Source organism: Amblyomma maculatum, chromosome 1 (genome assembly GCF_055883805.1).
Source record: "Amblyomma maculatum isolate TAMU_Amacu chromosome 1, ASM5588380v1, whole genome shotgun sequence".
NCBI classification, from domain to species: Eukaryota; Metazoa; Arthropoda; class Arachnida; order Ixodida; family Ixodidae; genus Amblyomma; species Amblyomma maculatum.
The window spans coordinates 115,174,049-115,195,323 of NC_139344.1; the positions used below are offsets into that span (position 1 = coordinate 115,174,049).

The 21,275-nt window shown below is 47.7% G+C and overlaps 1 protein-coding gene across 1 annotated transcript in view; it reads left to right on the top strand.

The window, feature by feature from the left end:
* LOC146203541 (lysosomal alpha-mannosidase-like) overlaps positions 1-21,275 on the top strand; it is a 434,812-nt gene that overhangs the window by 312,029 nt on the left and 101,508 nt on the right. Inside the window, exon 3 of the mRNA XM_084603104.1 lies at positions 1,439-1,541. Coding sequence (XP_084459230.1) covers positions 1,439-1,541 — 103 coding nt within the window. The remainder of the gene's footprint in view (positions 1-1,438; positions 1,542-21,275) is intronic.

Below are 21,275 nucleotides of genomic sequence, written 5' to 3' on the forward strand. Positions count from 1 at the left end.
GGAAAAAGGCGCGAAGAGTCCATTGGTCGCGCTCCTGTGTCTTCATGGCATTTTGTATCCTTTTCTGTTACCCCCTTTTCAGGATTTGCAGAAAGGTGTTTTTGCGACAGTCGCTACAAGCTGTCTGGATGTTTGATAAATGATGGGTTTGATAGTAGCGAGAAGGATCTAAGACGTGCTTGCCCTAACCATTTCTTTTACTGCCGGCTATGCTGTGTTTTAAGGCGTGCTTGACCCATGAGTAGCATCCGAATGAAGTGGCAACAGATAGATATAACCTGATTTCGTATCAGAATTGAAACGCAACAGTTCTTTGTGCAGTGTTCAGGGTGTGCCATACCGTTTCGCTTGCCGTCTGCTGCTCAAGCTGGTGGATAGTTTGCGAGAGGGATTCGAAACAATGACATATTTATCTCCATTTGTGTACAGTTGATTATAAGCGGTGTCCACGGAGAAGTGAGACCGACAATGCGCCTTTCCTCGAAGCCAACCTAATTTTCATTTCGGAGAAGGCACACTTTGCCAAAGTCTGTACCAGTGTCTTTAATTCTAAACCGCGAGAAAAACCACTACAAATCATTCCAAACAGTGATTTCTCAGGTCTTTAAGCCGGAGGTAAACACCGGTTCTTTTCTAAAGGCAAAAAAAAAAAAACAAAAAAAAAACAACGCCTTTATAGGCTATGTCGGCGGGGTCCTGTGTATTGAAAGTGTCCTCAGGCGTGTTGTTCTCGGAGGAGTTAGGATCAAACGTATGGTAGTGAACGATAGAGGATGATGCGAAGGTGTTACAGGAAAAAAAGTTACATCAGTAAGATTATTAGTTAATTAATTATACCCCAAAAAGGTAAAATTAATCAGACGTCGAAATAGCCATACGACTAATGACGACCTAATGGATGATGAGCCAAATAAATGCTTGATAGTGATCAGAAGTGTGTAATGAGTGTCAAAATTTCGCGTCGGCAAGATTCGTCCGGGAGATGTGTCAGCGACATTCCGCGAGTGACAGACACTGCGCCTTTCCTTTCCTGTAAACAAATTAAAGAACGCCGGCAAACTTTTATGCGTTCAACCGAGCGGAATGCTGGTTGTGTTCGACAAGGGACGCGCGATGTACCGTGTGCAGCATAAACGCCAAGGCCTTTCGCATTTCTCCACTGCAGTGCTCTCGGAACTGTTCTTTTTTTTTTTTTCTTCTTCCTTGCTGAGACCCTTCAAGAGGCGGAGTAATGCGTTGTGTTATGACAATTTGATTTGGTAGCAAACGATGAACTGAGGTGACTTTCGTCAACCATTTATTCAATAAATGGAATGAAGATTTCAGGTCCTCTTCTCACTTTTGATAATGACGGCCATCGCTTTCCTAATCGATGCTTTTCTCGTTGCGATTTCCACACGGAATTCATCTTTCTCTCTTTCTCTCCGTTTTCACCCAGGCCTGCCACGAGCCCAAGCCTGGTTTTCTGAACGTTCACATCGTGAGCCACACGCACAACGACGTCGGATGGGTCCACACGGTCAACTTCTACTACCGGAACTGTGAGTGCCTTCACTATACCAGGTGTTTGCGGCCGGTAATATTGAAAAATTGTGTTTTTCCGTGGCACAGTTCTACCAGTGGCAGGGGACATCATAACATGGATGAATCAAATTAACCAGAGAACTGTTGAATTCATCTCTGATCAATAACTTCTTAACTATTGCAGTGAGGAATCTAGTTGCAGTAGGATTTGTAGTAGGCCATTATTAATACCGATATCCGTTTTTACAATTGCTGAAACGCGATTACCCTCGACTCCGTCGCTCAACAAGTTTTCGCTACCAAAGACGCGCGATTTCGAAAAACCTGCGTTCTGAGTACTGCTACTGCTCGGCCACCTCCTCTCTTCCTCGTGGGCGGGGGACGAGCACCGCAGCGCCTGCGAGACAGAGAAGTTGGGCGTGGGACGCAGTGCTCGAAGCGCAGATTTTTTCTAAATCGCGAGATATCCAAAATTTGTTGGGACACAGGGCCGATCGAAATCGGGTTTTCGAAATTCTAGAAGCTGATATGGCTTTTAATGATGGCCGGCTATAGTTTCTAATTTCAATTAGACTCTTGACATTTATAAAACCTAATTTACAGAAATAGTTTAACGAGTTTACTATTAATCTCCTGTTTCCTGATATCCGCCAACACTGGTATAACTGCGTCACAGAAGCCGTGTTTGAAAAAGAACTGAACAAGGGTAAATGGGGTACGCCTCAGTTCGCAGATGAGCCAACGTTTCGACAAAAGGACTTGTGTTAGTCTTCAGACGAAGACAAGTCCACTTGTCGAAACGTGGGCTCATCTGCGAACTGAGGCGTACCCCATTTACCCTTGTTCAGTTCTTTTTCATACCGCGCAAACCATATTTTTCCTTTCGTTCTACCAGAAGCCGTGTTTGTATTTCAGAAAGCCTATTTATTGAAAGAGTGGCCGGTTTCCTTGAAACTTGGTACATGCCGCCGCTTACGGCAGTTCGGGTTAACGCGCGAGTTCGAGGGAAATGAGCGCCTTTGTTTAGTGCCGATAGAGTCTGGAGACAAAGCAGGCAGCAAGCAATGTTGGGAAGAAAGACGAACACGCCGTCGGCAGCAATCACGGGCAGACGTTTACGCATACATGCGATAGAGAACCATAAATAAAGACTCTAATGCATGATCGGGAGTTGATAGCTTAAAACTACTAATACTATGTTGTTTGTTAACCACGACACAGATTATTAAGAGGCAATAAGAGTGACTTGCGCTCGATTATAGGCCATTAAGGCGGTGAGCTATTCTGATACTACCTTACTAATTTACGTGAAGCCGTATTACGGCACGCATTGTAACTTTTGCGCCATTCCGCTTTACGACTACGCGCGTTTGGCTTTCAAAGCATAACAAGGAACAAAATGTGGGCGTCGTTTCCTTCGCTCGCATTATTTTTTTTTTATTTCGCAATTTTATGTGCTTTGTCGTGAAGCCAATAAGGTAAATGGAAAGGAGCAGTTATGTTTTGCTTTCAGATCCCAACTCGCGCATTGTGTCTGTTGATGGGAACGTTCACCCAGGTCGTAATTTCAGGAGGATGATTTTGTCCGGTGAAAAAAAAAAAAAATTCACCTTACCTTATAATAACTAAGACTTCAGCTGCACTACTTTATTACCACCTTGCTGCATTCGTGGCGGATAATAACTACGCCTAATGGATCTTTTATTCCGAAAGCAATACAACTCGCACTTTCAAGCCTTCGTGTGACTCGGCCGCAGTTACGTCTTACCCACGTGACGCTGTGACGTCACACCCCACGTGACACACGGGCTGGCAGGAGCTGCCAACTTGGGTCTCTCGTTTCACAATGGGACGGTTATGTCATAATCAGCCTACTAGGACCCTGGCATTCACGTTACCCCTATAGGCCACTAAGGCACGTTCAAATGGGTTGGTTAAAGCGGGGCTTTATATGTGGGCTGAGGAAGAAGAAAAAGAGAAGAAGAAGAACGCTCGGTCACCCGCAACTAATGTTTTCGCCCAATATTTGGTTCAGCAGCGTTGAATCCTTGTAATTTTTTTATCAAAGAAGCTCGAACCAACTGTTTCCAAGCTAACAGTTAGCTTCAATCTGTCCTATAAACCAGGAGTATATTAATGCCTATTTAAGGTACTAGCATCTCGACGTTGTACGAATACCAAAGAAAATTAGATACAACCACGTAAAGGGGGAAAATTATAAATTCAGACGGAGTGGTATCCACAGGAAAAGTCCCAACCATGACTTTAACGCATTCTCATCCTGTTGGATGACCACAAGTGCATCAATGTTTCAAGCGCCGTTCCTCAGATTAAGCTGTGTTTGTTAAACTGCACCAGGGGCTACTTAATTCCCCGCGATCTAGCTAAACAGGCAGAGTGAGTGTGTGTTTAGATTTAGTTACTGGTCATTGGGTGTATTTTTTATTATCCATAAATTTATTCACTCGAGGTATACGCAACAAAACTATAATAATCATAAAGGCTAGAAGGTATTTATTTCACAGCAGTAATTGAAAGAAAATAAGCAGATATTCGCTTACAAAAGCCTTACGAAGCATTCATCAGGCCTCGAAATGGAGCTATAATTCAGTTAAACTGATCCGCTGATCAAGGCGGTGGTTCCGTCCCCACCGGACGGGGTGGGGATGGAACATAATCAACCAACGAGTCAGTTAATCTTCCCTCCTCCGGCATTTCGGACGCTTTGCCGCTCAGTTCTCACTTGGGCCGCTCCGTAATAAATTTTACCCCTTTCTCGCGTTTCCTCTTGAAAATTTCCCTCGTACCCCGAGGACACAATCTCCGAGAAACGTAGCTTTTAAAAGTAAGCATCAGCATCGGCGCCTGAGTCCGCCGCGGAACTAATATTTGCACGCCGGGTCGATCCGGTAATGAATTCGGCACGGTGGGGCATCGGTGCCATCGGGCGATTTAGGAGGCCTTTACTGCTTCGCCCCAGAAAGCGTGCCGGTCACACGCCGGCCCCCACTTTAATGCGTCGGGCACGATGGGCGAGCGGGAAAGAAATAGCGAGTCTGCCGATGACCGCGCGGCACTCTAATGGCGGCTTGTGAAGTCGGCGGCGATTCAAAGATTTGACAGGCTCGTGCTACGCCCGGGGCGTCGTTTACCGCTGTTGCCATTAGATCGCCGAAAAGAAGGAAATATTGCGTGTTAGCCTGACAATAACGGAGGCCTTTGCGAAGCTACGAAAAATTCTGTCCGTGTTCAGAGTAGGAAGTTATGAATGAAATTCGAGTTCGTAACGTTACGCACGCTGCTGGCGCTTTCCATAGAGAGAGAGAGAGAGAGAGAGAGAGAGAGAGAGAGAGAGAGAGAGAGAGAGAGAGAGAGAGAAGATTAGAGGGGGGGGGACTGACGCTGGAGCACACCTCGAAATAATGCGGTGAGAAAAGGCGGTGCGCGAAGCGGGCAGTATAACGTAATGGTCAAGGGAAGGACAGCGACGGGAGCAACGAGCGCCGAAGTCCATGATTGAGGTGGATTACTGCGAGACCTGCACGGCAAGAGAACAAGAGAGCGCACCGAACTCTTTTTAAGAGGAATGCGACTGGTGGCACGGGATGTTTCATAGTACTCCGCTTGCTGCTTTATAATCTGGCCACTTAACGCTACTCGCCGAATTTCAACATTTCGGTCTTTATTTTTCCCAAGTTGGGCGGATTATTCTAGGCGTTCATTTCATAACGCAATTTTCATTTTACATTCGGAAATACTGCTTTTTTTTTTTTTTTTTTTTTTTAAGGAAGGGTGGATATAAGTGGCACTTTGTGGTTTAAATGCACGTATAGATTTTTCCCTGCTTGTTGGCAAAAGAAGTTCGTGTACAAGTAATTAACAAATAAGGTCTTGTTTGTATAGAGGTTTCAATAGAAAGGAGAAGTTTATTTCTAACGATTGCATAGTCCAATGCCACGAAATTAACGAGGAAGGAGACACAGGTGAAAGCAGTGGTGGAGAAACGGGCATATGCACTAGCTTCTTAGGCAAGTGAAACAAGGGCTTTCTCTCTAATGGCCTCAATTTGCAATAGCGATTGATATGACCGGGATCGATTCAAAGGTCTTTGTTCCTCGTCACACATTGCGCTCTCTTTCAGTCACAGGACAAACTGGGAAATCAAGAGCGTAGGTTCTCAAGGACAAAGGTTTGGTTTTGAAAGAAAGGAAAAAAAAAAAAAAAAAAGTGGCAGGGCCTTCCGTCACGTATTTCGAGTGATGACGGCGGCGATGGGAGCGCGACTGAACCGTCGGAAGAAGCCCAGGCATGACACTTAAGTGATGCTGACGCATTGTTTTCAGTTGACAGTGACTTGTTACGGTTACAAGCGTTTCCAGTATCCTTACGTGCCGTACCATAGCTGGTTTATTAAGTAACGGCCATATTATTAGGCGATGGCAGTCCGTGAGCTAACCAGGTAACCCACGGACACTAGTAAATTATCTCGCCCTTCTGTCTTCTTCGCTCACTTTTTGTCACTTTTCGAAGAAACCCGTAGTTTGTTTTGGTGTTCCATCTATTCTTTATTTTTATAGGGGCTATTCACCTGACGTCACAGCTGACGTCAGTACGCAGTTGACGCCATTTTTGGGTCCTGTTCTGACCAATATACGGTTGGCGGCCATGCTCGTGTACGTCTGTTTTCTCTGTCACTCTACCTCATGTCAGCGCTGATGTAATAAAAACTAAATCGACATCATGAATGACAGAATTATCTGCAGTTTACGCGATGTGAACAGAGACCGGTACACGAAAAAAAGAAATATATATATAGTATATACTATGGCACCGAACCGTTTGCAGTCGGTGCGCCAATGCACGGTAAGCGTTGACCTGCGGTCGCGCATAAATATGTGTGCGACATTCATGAGTTCGTTATGCTACGGACGAGCTTCGTCACAAGAAACCAATTGAAAGGCTATAGATCACTCGAAGGGCACAACTACGTTACAAGCGGCTGGGTTAAGAGCCGCGGTTGAAGCAGACGAACTCGCGCTTCGCGCAATTATATGCGTGCCGTGCAACACTTATTTCAGCTAAACCGCTGAGACCTTGTAGCTCACATTTAGCAACGGAATGGCATTTTGTAGTATTTTTACACCAAGCTTACTTGATATACTTGCCTCATTCGATCAGAAGTCGGATGTTTGCATCGTCTGTGACGGCAACGAATTGCAAAAGAAGCCGCTGTGGCGCCACCTCGTTGCGTTGCGGTATCCATAGGTGCGGGCTCGAAGTGATTTTTGTTTTGCAACGAAACTCTTCAAATACAGTGCAGTTTTGAGCAAACTAAGCTTCGCTTGTTGTTATTTACAAATAAGTTTATAAAACTCTTCAAACCTTCCGTAAAACAACTCTACCCGCCTACGTTCCTTCGCCGATTATTGCTTCGCAGCCGATACGGACGATGTGAACATACGACTTCTGATCTCGACTACTGTGCCCAAGGAAGCGGGATCGAATCTCGGCCTCGGCGGCTGCGTTTCGATGGGGGCGAAACGAAGGGGCGTCCGTGTGCTGTGCGATGTCAGTGCACGTTAAAGAACCCCAGGTGGTCGAAATTTCCGGAGTCCTCCACTACGGCGTCTCTCATAGCCTGAGTCACTTTGGGACGTTAAATCCCACAAACCATACGACTTCTGATCGAATGGGGCAGGTATACGCCAAACACAGTTTTTCGAGCCCTCCTCTAAAGTCATGGATTGCCGCAAAACGCGACACGGAGAGGTTGGCGGCGCACTGCATGTGCATGCCGGACACGGTGACGCATGTTGTCACGTTGCCGGGCTGCTCTGTTTCCTGGAATATGGCTTGCGAGTGCGGGAAGAGCAGTCGTGCATGGATAATGGCAACAGCTCGCTGCCAGGGGACATCCGGAAAATTCCAGGCCAGCCCATTTTTGACGTCGATTTCGCATTTCCCGTGATACTTGCGCGGTTGAGCCGTGCCAGCCATATGTAACGTCGCATCTCGGTGAGTTGCTTCGCTCGGGTGGAGTCGTTCGTGTGTAATTTTGGAACCTTAAAAAAGCCAAGGTCGTTCGCGAAGCTCTTCAGCTTCCATTGCTTGCACTGCGAACGGCTATTTCAGTCTACGACTGCTCAATAAACCATAGCTGCGGATGCCACTGCTTGTGGAACCACGAGCGTGCATATTGCTACGAAGATGACGAAGCGGGCAGTGGCGCGGGGAGGAGCGCTCGCGCCAGACCCGCTGGCCATTAAAGCATATTTCATCGTCATGTCATCACGGCGTTCTGTTTCTGTTGTGTCGCCGTGTTCCATCGCTTCTCATTCCATCACGTAACAACATGACAGCAATTGATGGGTACGTTTCCCTGTTCTTTCGGTGGACACAACAATGGCCGACTGTGTCAGAATTACAATGCACTGCGCACGGCGCGTTAGTGAATACTTTCTATTTTGAAAAATATGTCACTTCGGGCGCTTGGAGAAACTGACCATTCCATTCGCCGCGTAGCCTAGCCGAAGCTTAATTTGTGCCAAGGGCTCATTTTCCGAACTGAACCCATAGACTCTAGAAAACGTATGCTGGGCAAAATAACAAAAAGGGTTTATTCGTTAGTTGGTTTATAGGGTTTGACGTCCAAAAGCGGCTCAGGCTATGAGAAACACCATAGTAGAGAGCTCCGAAAATTTCGACCACCTGGGGTTCTTTAACGTGCACTGACATCGCACAGAACATGGGCGCCTTGCTTTTCGTCTCCATCGGAAAAGCGGTCGCCGAGGCCGGGATTCAGTCCCGCATCCTTGGCTACAGCAGTCGAGCGCGCTAACCACTGCGCCACCACGGTGGGGCAACAAAACAGTGAGAGGGGGGGGGGGAAGGAAGAAGTGATTTAAAAAATACTTTTTTTCTTTTGCCATGGCTATTTAGGGGATGCCATCAGCTGTAGTAAGGTCATTTTTCCAGCTCCCGCTGCACTGTACCTACGAAAACTTCCTACCTTTATTCGTTTGCGGATGAAGTCTTGAAGTGTACTACGACACACATTTCCAAGAGCTTATTGTTAAATAAAAATATGTCTGCTCGTTAGGGGTGCAGGTACAGTAAGCATATCAGTCCACGCGAAAAGGAAAGTTACCAAAGCAGAAAATAATTGCGCATTCGCAATCACACTTATATCGCTTTGAAATAAGGCAGGCCGATCGTGTGAAAGTGCAATACATTTTTTTTATGCCTGTCGCTGGGTCTGGAGATAAAGAAGCGGTCACGTGGTACAAGGTTTTAGCTGTCTTCTCGTGAAGAGACAGAGCCGCCCTAGTTTCAGGGACAGACGGTCGGTCATCGCAGTCGGACAGCTCACTACCACTGTGGTGGCTTGTCGTGACGTGAGGCATAAGAGGAAAAGAAAGCCGACAGAGTGACCACGCGCGAGAGCAAACGACGTAGGCAGGACGGGATGAGCCAAGTGAAAAGAAGACGCCGGCCGCCTATATGTAGCAAGCCCCGACGGTGACGGCCCTCGGCGTACCACAGCAGTATCGTCGATCCATCGCGACCGCGACGCGTTTGTCCGTGGGGAGCACGGTGGTGTCGTCGAAAGGCCCCGCGAGCGTCACGCCAAGCGGTGTCAGATTAATGGGCCGATCCGCATCTCCACGGACGAGGGCTCACGCTCCCTGGACTAGTACGCAATCGGCACCGAAAGGCTCTCGCCTCCCGGATGGCCACCGCAGATGAAAAGGGATATACGTGCGGAGACGCTATCTGGTCCCAGGGGGTCGACCCTTCTCGCAAGCGGCAGCATCTTTTGCGGACTGCCAGGAAGTCGACCGGCTTCTGCTTTGCGCGGAGCGGGCTCGCCGCGATAATCGGCACGTTGCTTCCTATTTTATTGGAGAAGAGAAAAATGCCAACTACTCGGACGGCGTGCCAAGGAGGATTGTGTTTCACATGAAGAGTCCACGACTTCTTATAAATGAGGTGCAAGCGATTACTTATCAGCTTATAGATTGGTGCCTTGGTGCTTTCGGAGAATTAACGGCCGCAATCCCAAGGCTGTAGACAATACGCCAGTGCAACTCACGAGCACCTGTTTCCTGGCGATCGTAAGGGTGACAGAAAGGATAGGGGTATTTTTTTGCGTTGCGAAAGCATTAGTAGCCCAACTAGACGAAATTCCGTATGCGACCATTGCTGGGAACGGGACATGTTCCCGAAAAGATGACTCATCACGCCGCCGTCGGGCACAGCACTGCGGCAGCGAAGCTAGGTAAATTGAGGCATATTTTTCGTTTGGCTATGCGGGCACTTCGCTAGTTGGGCAGAGACCCATAGCACTCGTTCTGCTGATTTTCACAGTTTCTATTAGTCTATTTACATTAACCGGTGCAAAGATAGCAAGAGCCGCGTTGCCAGCTGAACGTGGCGTATAAACTGGGTGCTTTTGGACGGGCACGCTTTAATAAGTATCATGCCCAGCTCGGCACTCCATGGCTGCAAGCGCTATGCAAGAGTAGCGCGATTCCTTTCTGATAACATGCATGTATGAAGGAAAAGGACATAGCATCGCCGTGACGAATAGAGGACCACAAAAACGATGACACACTGATGTCAGGGTCAAGTTACAATTTACACCTTTTTTTTTTTCTTTTGTGAATGTAGGTGGGTGCAACTGGCATAGTATTTAACTGTCAGCGCACCACCTTATAGGGGACTCGTTCTGGACCTACAGGTGGACTGACTCCTTAAGTAGCAGCGGATAGGGTCTGCGGGCCGGCCGAGACTTCACCGCAAGACATAGTGCATACTATGTAAATATTTCCGGCAAGTCGGAAAAAAAGACGACGACAACGGGGAGAAAAAGCCGTCCACCACTGTGACAGCAGAGAGTAGGTGCAAGGCAGCGGCATATCCCGAACCGAACTAGGATGCTTTGCGTGTATTCGGCGCTTTCAAGCAATGCCCAGATGTCCACGGCACGCGTGGAGCTTTATGTACAAGGGACACACGGGACACTGGAACATGTATTCGACGTTCGTGCTGTACTTCACGCAGGATTTGTGCCATAAGGACAATTGTATCCGGAGGACAAAAACACCAGGGCGGGAAGGAAACGCGCGCACTATTCTGAGCCACGTTACTCCTCGCTCGTGAGATTGCAGCACCGCCAGCTATGTGCAGGAAGCAGCAGTGAAAACACAGTTATGCTGCTAACGAATAACATCATTGTCTATAGGTATAATGAAATCCAGAGCACCAGTATCGCGCCGCCCTTGCCTTGGAGTGCATCATACGCCACCATTTTATATTTCTAGTGTTCGCTTTCTACTGTCAGCACATGTGAGAAGTTCACAGCCTTCTGAGCGTGGACAACTCATCTGGATAACAATAATGAGCATTGATAGTTTTTTTTTCAATTTAATTCAATTTTATTTTTCCATGTATACATGGTGAGGGTCGAAGAGGAAAAGCCAGAAATTGTTACTTGACATGACCCTCGGCTCCTACATTGCAGGGCAGCAGGCAACATTCAAATTACTTACACGAGTAATTGCAAACAAGGTTGCAAAAAAAAAAAAAGCAAAAAAAAAAGCAAGGAAATGAAGCGCACACAAAAATGATGAAAAAAAAAAAAGCAACAAGAACACAATTCATAGAAAACCAGGTCTTTGGTTATTCAAAAGGTCAGCACTTTATGGAACGAAAAAGGTAAGAAGCAATGAAAACATCTTGAAATCTAAAAAGCAGCACACACATCCCGTATACCTTTGCGGCATGCTCGAGGTATATCAACTTTTGCAGCATGAAACTTGTTCAAAAGACGGGGCAACATGTTTGCTAAGCTATATATACTATATATTGTGCGGCATGTTGGAATTGCCACAGTTCGCTGTGTCTGCTAGGGTAAAATTGTACATTCAGCGAAAGGTGTGCCGTGTCACTCAAGTAATCGACATTTTCTTTATATCCTACTTACATCTTTCAGCCAGCCTAACATTATACATTTCAGATACTTTTATGGCATTGAATTATCGAAATAAATCGCATGTGTTCATATAATAATCGGCGTTTAGTATTGTATGCAGAGCTTTCTTCTGTTGAACGTACATCTTAATGTATTGGTTTTATTTTTATTGGTACCCGTTGTTGTTCCCCAAACTAAGTGTGCATAGTTTACTTGGAAGTAAAGGCCTCTGTAAGCCTACAAGCACTGATACAAAGCCTATATATGTCGGCGCAAGTGGAAGGATATATGTTCCGTGTTTTTCGTGTTCATCATATCAGAGTATACAATGAGTGAGGAATAGTAGAAGGTGAAGGAGATGGCCTCGACAGAATACGCGCAGGGTGTAGTGGCTTCTATCGGGGGCCCCTGAACAATTGGACAAGAAGAAGAGCAGAAGGATGGCGTGGTTATCAGCCTCGTTTGTTGTTTTCGGACTGAGCAAATTGCAAGAAGAACGAGATCCATAAACGCAGATGCACAACGCTCAGAACAGCGCGAGCCCATGTTTTCCTATTAGAATTGCAATATTTGGCGATGCTGGCGTGGTATTTGTAAATTTTAACTTTGGGCGCTAAGCTGCCGCAGGTGGGCCTGAACTGATAATGTTACCGTTGTAGATTTTATAGAAAATATACCGTCGTCAGAAAAACTCGGCAATCTTGGGTTTTCCTTGCAGTTGCGCATTTCCCGTAAGACGAGACGTGAAGTTGTAGTTTGATGTGCCATTATCGGCAGCGATTTCCTTCTGGTATGCGTCCACAGAAAGAAAGGAATTCGGTCGCGAGTAGTCACTGCGGCAAAAAACAAATTCGTCAGACCATGAAATAAGAATAGAGTAGCGCGATTTAATCGCCGCCTTATTCTGGGGAGAACGCCGTCGCAGGTCGTCATCACAATACAATGTCACGGAGCGCCTGAGATGAAAAGGGAAAATGGTCCGGTATCCTAGATAGCGATCACGAGACGAAGAGAATGTGCGTCGATCGCCGCACGCCCCCCGGCTCAAGCGCGCGCCTCGCATGCCACGCTATCGTCCACGCTGACACTATATTGAAGCCTGCACGTCGCCCTTTACCACGGTGCCGACGCATGTTATACTTCGACAGCTTTCTTCCTTTGTACTACCATGGCAACCCCTTGTTTCTTCTCTCTCAGCGATGGGTCGACGATGTTCACATGGCAGAGCGCTGCTCTCCCCCTCCTCCCTTCCCAAGAGGTCGTGCGCGCACGTGTCGACGTTCGATGTTGACGTCGTAACCAGGGGGTTGCCACTTGCCCTCCCTCCGCCCGTGCTTTTGTCTCAGGCGAGTGAAAAATGACGCGGTCGGCGTGATGACAGGCGCCCAGCCCGTCATCTTCGGTGTGTGCGACCGCTCGTCGCGAGAGGTCGTCATCGCTCCTGGAGGGCCGCGGCGGCACGCGCGAGCGCGCGTCTCCGTGATGGATCAACGCGGGCAAGGACGCGACCTGGGTCGTCGGTTGCTATGCCCTCCGCTTTCACGGCTGCCTGTCATCCACGTTTTCACGCTGCTCGCTTTTCTTATCACTTGATTCTCGTGTATAAATTTTATTTTTCCTGCACGCGCCTGCACATTCCGCTGAATGTTCTCTAGTAGTGCTGTTACTCCATTCTCCATTCAGTAATGTATAATGTGCTTGCATGCATCTGATGAAATTCTTCAAAGCCCGACGGCGTGGCGCTTTTTTTTTTTTTTTTTTTTTTTTTTTTTTTTTTTTTAGCGCAGAGGCAGTGGCATGCGACCGCACAGTATATAGAGCGCAGCAGCAGGGCTGATGGGATTCTTTCTCCCCAGAGCACGCTTTAAGCTTCTTAGGCTTCCAACAGTTTGAACGCTGTCTTGGTCAAGCAAATGTTGCAGTCTGATGACCACAGGGCAGGGGTCGACCTGTTAAATTTGCGTCTCTTGCCCTAAACGCTATCCCATCCGACATATGAGCTTTCACGATTACAATGAGGGATTTTGATACAAAATGTAATAGCGTTAAAGGCCCTGTTCTCCAGAAAATCCGCCGTCGGCGTTTGCGGCGTTATGAACGAAAACTCGCGGTAGCTGGCAGATGAGGTGGCCGTGTACTGACTGAGCGTCGGGCTGTATGACGTCACGACACTACATGGCGGGCAAACAATTTGGCAGGCGCTCATAACTCGGGTAGTTTAATTACCATGCGGTAGGGCGGGCTGCGGTGGTATAGCTACGAGGTTCCGTATATTCACTTCGCACGAGAAGTGCCTGGGTTCGAATTCACTCCGTTCGAAAAGTTTAAACGAGACTTTTGCCTGGGCTACTTGGTTCATGGCTAAATGGCGAAATAACAGCGCGAAACAAACGAGGGCGAAGAAACACGCAAACACAGGAGAGGCGCTGACTACCAACCGTTTATTTTCTAAAATCAACCACGATAAGTACCACTAAGAAAAACAGCGCACTTTCGGCAGGACACAAGGAGTAAGACAACACGCAGTCTTGTGTGTGTTGTCTAACTCCCTGTGTCTTATCAAAGGTGCGCGGGTTTTCTTAGTGATCATGTACCATTTGGCCCGGCTACCCTCCCTGATGCAGGATAAGTACCATACACTGGACCACGAGCGAGGCGATAAGGGCGATAACAGATTCAAACTTAAGATTGTCATTTCATTCAAGCGTGAAAGAAGTGGAAGAAATGTGAATGAAATTAAAACCATCGTAGCAAAAGGCCGAGTAATAAAGAGAGGTGAGTAAACTTAAAAGCATCGCAGAAATAGGCGTAGTCAGTCAATTAACCAACAGCCAACAATAAACATGGCGAAAAAAATTAAACCAACGGCTAACAGTTAACACGGCAAAACAACGAAAAACAAACAAGTAAACAGCGCGGGAGCTTCTAAAAAAACAAAATTTAATAGTAAAATTCGAAAAATAAAATAACGTTAGGAACACGTAGCCATAAACAAAGCTTCACACGACACCGGCACAGGCGCCCATTAGTGGGTGCGTTAAAACATTGAGAAAAAATTGATGGAGAGCTGATGCATGCGTCCCCAGCCTTATCAATGAAAAAGGCTTCAATGATTTCCCTTTCCATTTTGTTCTTTGAAGTTATTTGTATGTCAGTGGCTGCTGCGCGGTCTAACGCATTCAGATAAGCGTCCACACGCCGATAAATCTTGACGATGTGATTATCATGCAGGCGTTGTTAGACAGCCCTGTTTACAGTGACCAAATAGATATCAGAAAGCACAGGGGCAACCGATGCTCCGATGCAAATTCGGATTCTAGAGTTTTGAATCAGGAACTGATTTCTGTGCGACACAACTGTACACTGAAGGTAGAACTCAATAGTAATAATTGGTTCACAGGAAAGGAAAGGTGCAGTATCTGTCACATTTGTTCTGTGGGCACCTGCACCGCACCGTAAGAGAAGGGAGGAAGGTAGGAGTGGAAAGTGGAAAGAGAAAGGGGCGCCGTAGTGAAGGGCTCCGGAGTAATTTCGACCACCTGGGGATCTTTAACGTGCAGTGACACTGCACAGTACACGGACGCCGCTTCATTTCGCCTCCATCGTAACGCAGCCGCTGGCGGTCGGGATCGAGCCCGCGGGTACTCCAGCACAGTAGTCGGGCGTCTTACCACTGCACCACCGCGGCGGGGCAAGGTAGAACTCAAGGATAAACTTGTCCTGGCTTAGTCTGGTATTGTCCTGGAGCTAACCGCACCGACCTCGTCAATTCTTTGGTGCACAGCGTTCATCAAGACACCGTGGAGGATAGAGTAGAAAAGGTCCTCAACGTCGAGCGAGAAAGCCGTTCGCAGCTCCTTGCAGTCCTTTGCGCAAGTCCTCGACCACGTCTAGCGAGTTGCGCGCTTGAAACGGGTCAGCTCCAGCCAGACAGTTGAGGCTGTCACGTAAAAAATGGCCGGTGTGCTCCTGCCATGTAGTACCTCTTTCAAAAACGATTGTTCGGAGCGGGCACGCATGGTTTATGCGTTCTGCCAGTAAAAAACACTTCAAGGCACCTCTATTTCGCTTTGTCAACTTTCTTCCGTAGCTGTTCCAGGTGACAATCTTTTGAACAAGTGAATCGCCGCCGACTTCTTCCTTGGTTCTGGAGAGCTAAATGGTATAAAATGCTTTTGTATAACAGTCAGTGCCTTCTCAATAAAAACATCAAGTGGCATCACTATACAAAACCCGCATTCCTTGTCAGACTGTAACACCTTTAGTTTGTTTTAATTCTTCCAAGTATTTGGCTATTTTCGTAAGGGTGGGGGGAGGGGGGGGGGGACGTACTGTCGGGTCATGACTCACGCTTTTGATGATGCAGTCCACACCGTCCCCGATGAGAAGTTCCTTATCCTGGCTGCGGGAGTGGTCGGCCACATCCCTAACCATTTCCTACAATCGGGGGCGGTTGGTTGATGGTTCGTAGAACTTTCGTAGGATGGCCTGGACATCATTCGAAAGCCTAGCGCCACCGATAAGAGTGACCTGATTGTGTGTGCTGCTCTTGGCCCGGTTCCGAACAGAGAGAGTATGGCGAGCTCGCTGCCACAGGAACTCGGTGACTTATGCCGCTAACTTTATGAAGCTTTAAAGGTTTCGTGCGTCGCCGTTGCTAGTGCAATCCACCTGGACGACGAATCTGAGGTAGTCCTGATACAGCCTCGCCTGCTTACAGAATTCAGGCTTGAGGATCTTGTTGACCCGTCTTGCGTGGCCCCGAAAAGGCTCCAGCCCACCAAACAATGCCTGAACCTCGAGCGGGACGATCTTTCTCTTGAGGTCGTCAAGGCGACCATGTTGACCAGTACATTTGTTCTACAGTTGTTTATGCATTTGTTTTGTACCAGTTGAAATAACGATCTTTAGTTTGGATTTGTTATCGTCTTTTGCCTTATGATGTGGCCTTCCTCGTTGTCCAGTGTATGGTATTTATCGTGCTTGATTTTATAAAATAAGCAGTTGGTAGTCAGCGCCAGTCCTGTGTTTGCGTGTTTCTTCGTCCTCGTTTGTTTCGCGCTGTTATTTCGCCATTTAGTCGAACAGTTTCTTTCGTTTGTTTGACTGTTGCCATACTACTGCTATATTTATGCTGGAATGACAAGTCCACTTCAAGGGCAAGGGAAACGCAGACATGAGTTCGGATTTTCCAATAAAAAGCAAGAAATATGCTACCCGAACTGCGAAACCACACTACTCGCTTGGCTTCCTCGTGCACTTTTAATGCGGTAGTGTTAAAGGTTCCTTCACGTACAAAATCCGGCGTCATCGTTGTAAGTTAAAAATCGCGGACATGGCGCTGGCAAGTGCTATAGCTATCGCAGCTGACATGGCCGGGCATCGATTCTTCGATGGGCTGCGTGACGTATAATCAGACCAGGTGATGTCAGACAATTGCGAGGAGCTGCCACGTTGAGTTGCTCATTTGGCAAGCTGGAATAAGAATCAACCTTCCTTCCAGTGCCCTTCGATGCCGAGTCAGACAAGCTACTTCTAGGCGACATGTTCATACGGCTTGGTTAAAGCGGCGTTTTGTGTGTCCGGTGGTCGCTTATGTTGTCGCGCCATATCCCACTTTCGGCTATTAAGTTTGTTCAGTATTTTTCCTTGCCATTCTGGCAGCGAAGTTAAAAGTGCCTCGAGTAAAGTCGATTTCACGTTTTCTTCCAGGTTCGATTTATTGTTCTTCAGCTGCGGACGCTGTTTGCCCGAACTCATAGAGAATGAGAGCTGGCAAGCATTTCGTGGCCAAAATCAGTAGTTCTGCAGAGGAACCCACGGTGAATACATACAGTCTAAGACATTCTTGAAGGAAAAGCTTTTGCAAAGGTACTCGCTCCGTTCGATGAAATATTTATGATGTCCGTTATTCCCTTACGTGCTTGTTGTGACTAGCCACAGAGTAAGGGGTCGCCCATTCTCAGGGTGAACATGCGAGAAATTGAGCGCGCTAGTGTTTTTGACACAACCATGGATCTACCAATGTGTTGTAGGCAAAGATCGCCCTGAAGACGGTGCTTCAAATCTTATGTCGTTTCGTTTCGATGCGTTACTTTGATGGACACAATTGCGCTCCGAAGCTTGCGATTACGCGCTTGGGTATTCACCCTGAATGAGTACGGACCCCGCACGTCGAAGTTCGGCAAAGCATAATTTGAATAACTTTCCATCTGAACTTACGGGCAAGTTCCAGAGGCTAACGAAAATTACAAAGACACTAACTATGCGTTCATTCATTTCATTGTTTCCCTTCATTGTTGGAAAAGTGCAACTGCCTTTAATACATATCTGCTGAACGTACCGGAACTGGCTCGCGCGCAGCTGGTAAAATTTAAAACGAATTTCGTAGAAGCTATCCAATTTCTCGAAACAAGTCAATGTTTGGAAGCTTCATTAAGCGTTGCTTCGTGGGTTCGTGCAGAGAACGGTACCTTTCTGCTGCCTGTGAATTCTTTGCGGAATCCTGTGGTGAAATTCTTCCTTTTATTTTTTTTTATCGGTGATAGAGTGACTGGTTCTTTTTTCATTACAATACTTAATTTAAACAATTTGCTGCACATTTGCTCTACTTGCAGGACACACCTCCAATGTATTCGGCACCTTCGGCTGAAGGGGGCGGGGTCATCTTATGATGAAGTGACGAGTTTGCATGTGTACATGTGAGAACCGAAACAGTAAATTTATTACACTGCTCCAGCCGTGTTTACGAGATTGTTTCTTATCACAGCGGCATAGTATCCCAGTTGCTGTTTATTTGATCGTACTCCTGGGAAATTCAAACCCGGAAAAGTCGGTGCGTGGGAGAACAGCGAACCAATCGGTTCCCTCGACCTGGTTCGTGCGATCAAGTTTTCAGGGTAGCGTGCATATATACTTACGAATGCAGACGCCGATGGACGGCAATATAAACACGACCCCAAAAGGAGCGTAAACCCAGCACTGACGAAGGGACTATAGGGCACATCCTTGCTCATATGCGCACGCCCTTTCATCTTCGCAAAAGCGAATTGTGGCTGTTGAGAAATAGAATGAGTGATTCGCATCAGCTGTGGGAAGGATTAGAGCGCTGTTCCGCCAGTTGCCTGTGCTGTCCTCTGGGGCTCGATTCGGAGACAGCTGGACGGCGGCTTCTGCGCCATGTCACCGAGGCGAGCGCGCAGGGTGCCGCTTCTTTATATGCCAAGCACGGCCCGAGGAAACCCTCGGGGGCGCGCGTCCGTGAAGTGCGCGCGACGCGTAACGCAAGCCGCAGTATCTCGGCGATTGATCCTTACTGCTCTTGGGGTAACTCGAAGGGCTCGTACATCGGCATGAGTCACGGACGGTGGTTCCGCCGACGGCCACTTGTGTATGTTCAAACCTTCTCTGAAGGGCGAAAGTCCCCACTGATCGTTTTGATGATGACATTTTATTCTTTCTCTCGCAATACTTTTTTTAGCCTTTTCTCCCCTTTACTTCAGAATCTACGCGACAGCAGAGGAAAACAAAAGAAAAGACACGAACAATGTCAAGTAGGGAGTCGTGCCAGATATGTTATTCGTTTTTAATTGGCTCTAACCTGTCAGAAGAACATGGAGTGCACACGTATAGGTTATGTGGAGGCTATCGACCAGGCTGACGCTGTGCGAAGAATGGAAACGAACACAACGGTTGTGGTTCAGAGGATTGCGGCTCAGTGCAATCTATAACAGCGCGAAACCACAACAGAAGAGAGGGGTTAAGAAGCAACTCTCGTTTACGTGTCTCGAATTTCTTTCTCTTCTCCACTGAACCCTGTGCAACCAATGCAACAGTGTTCATGGTTGCACTGTTTTAGGACAACTGTACCGCTCAAGCCCTCGGCTCGCGCGGGTACACTTGTCCGCCTGGCAGTGCCGGCTGGCCGGCCCATTTCCTGCAAGGCATCTCGCATACAGTTGTGCTTAACACACATATTTGCTACTCATTTTCTTCATTATTTTTTCTATTCTGTACAGACGGTCATTGCAAGGAAGGTTTGCAAGCATTATTTTAAGCTCAGTTCGTGCGTTCTGTAGGCTTTATAACACACGTAAGGAACATTTCATGTTTGTCTGATGTACGGCCAATGACGCCGTGAGTTTCTCGAGGTGCACTGGGGAGAAAACAACTTAAGAAAATAAATTATTTTGACTCGGGATGGTTCTTGAGTATCCACAGAAGTCTCATAAGACGAGGAGGAGGGGGGCATTGCGATTACGCTAACGTACTGACGCTTTGACCAGTCGAGTTACGCGAACACCGACAAGGTCTCTTGTATCTAATATCACCAACTTGTTAAAAAACGACCTCCATTTTCGTCCGAAGTTAGGCGCTCATAACTGAGGAGTGCCGGAGAAATTGAGGAAAATAGCAACGTGGCTCTTACGCGCCTAAAATTTCGGTGGGAACTGGTTTAGTTTGGCGGGTTTAACGCCCCAGAGCGACTCAGGCTATGACAGAAGCCGTAGTAGAGGGCTCCGAAAGTTTCGGCCAGCTTGAGTTCTTTAGCATGCAGTGACATCGCACAGCTCACGGACGCCTTGCTTTTCGCCTGCCTCGAAAAGCGGACGCCGCGGCCGGGATTCGATCCCGCATCCTTGGGACTGTCGTCGAGCGCCGTAACCACTGCACCGCCAAGGCAGGTATTTCGGGGCAAGCTGATGTGTCCGCAGAGGTTACCGTGCTTAGCGTTCCACTTATTCGCTCAAGGCTTTGCTTTCCGTAGCTTCTTGCAATCCGGTGTATATATCACGTGGGCAGCATGGACGCGCCCCCCGCTGTCGCCTCTCGATTTCCTTATATTTGCATCAGGTGCAGCTGGCATCTCCGGGCGCATACCGAGAGCGAGACGAAGGGGGCAGCAGCGTCGATTCGTGCCGTCGTTTTGTTTCCGTGCCAACCATGTTCGGGTCGGTTTCACTTCGGCGCACCCGCAATGTGGCGGCTATATCGCTTGGGTGTTGCATCTGTCTCATCTTGCGCCCTCGCGGAGGAGCAACGATCCGCGCCGAAGAGTGATGGCGGGCCTCACGATCCCCCCCCCCCCCCATCCCCCCCTTTTATTTCCCGTTTCCCGAGCCCGTCTATTTGTCCCACTTCATCTAGTTGCAGCTGTAGTACGCGTCTGGCTTCAGTTACCGCTGCCTTCGCCGCCAGGCGTAACGGCCTGAGGGCAGAGTGTCACTGCAGGGGACGCTGTTGTGCGAGATCCATTGGCCAATAAGATGCATTATAATAGGAAGCACCACTTGGCGCCCTTGTCTTTGGAAATACCGCGAGTATGCCTGTCAATCACATAAAATCTGGCCGATGTTTGATGCTACCAACCTGTCAGGGAGAGGCTCTCGCTTTGAAACGGAAGCGCGGCGTCTTGGTGATATTGTGTAAACAGTAAAAACTTTTTTTTTTTCTCTCGGAATTATGGACTTCTGCTGAGGTGAATAGAGAGGTCAGATAGGCGCATTCAGACTCGGCTGCAACACTATGCTAACTTGGTTCCTTTTGTGACCAAAATGTCCACGAAGGTAAACTCGAGTGTTGCTTTAAGGAGGCGCAGTGAATGACTGAGAGGCTGCGTTTCTCTTGCTTCTTGAGAAAAAAAAAAAAAAAAAAGAAGCTGAAGGCTACCTAGTGCGTGAGAATGGCACCTGTTTGAGGACAGTTGTCCTTCGCGCTGGGTGGTCTCCTGCGACGGCATGCAGGCGCAACTGCAGGCCGCTTGGTGTTCGAGAGGGCT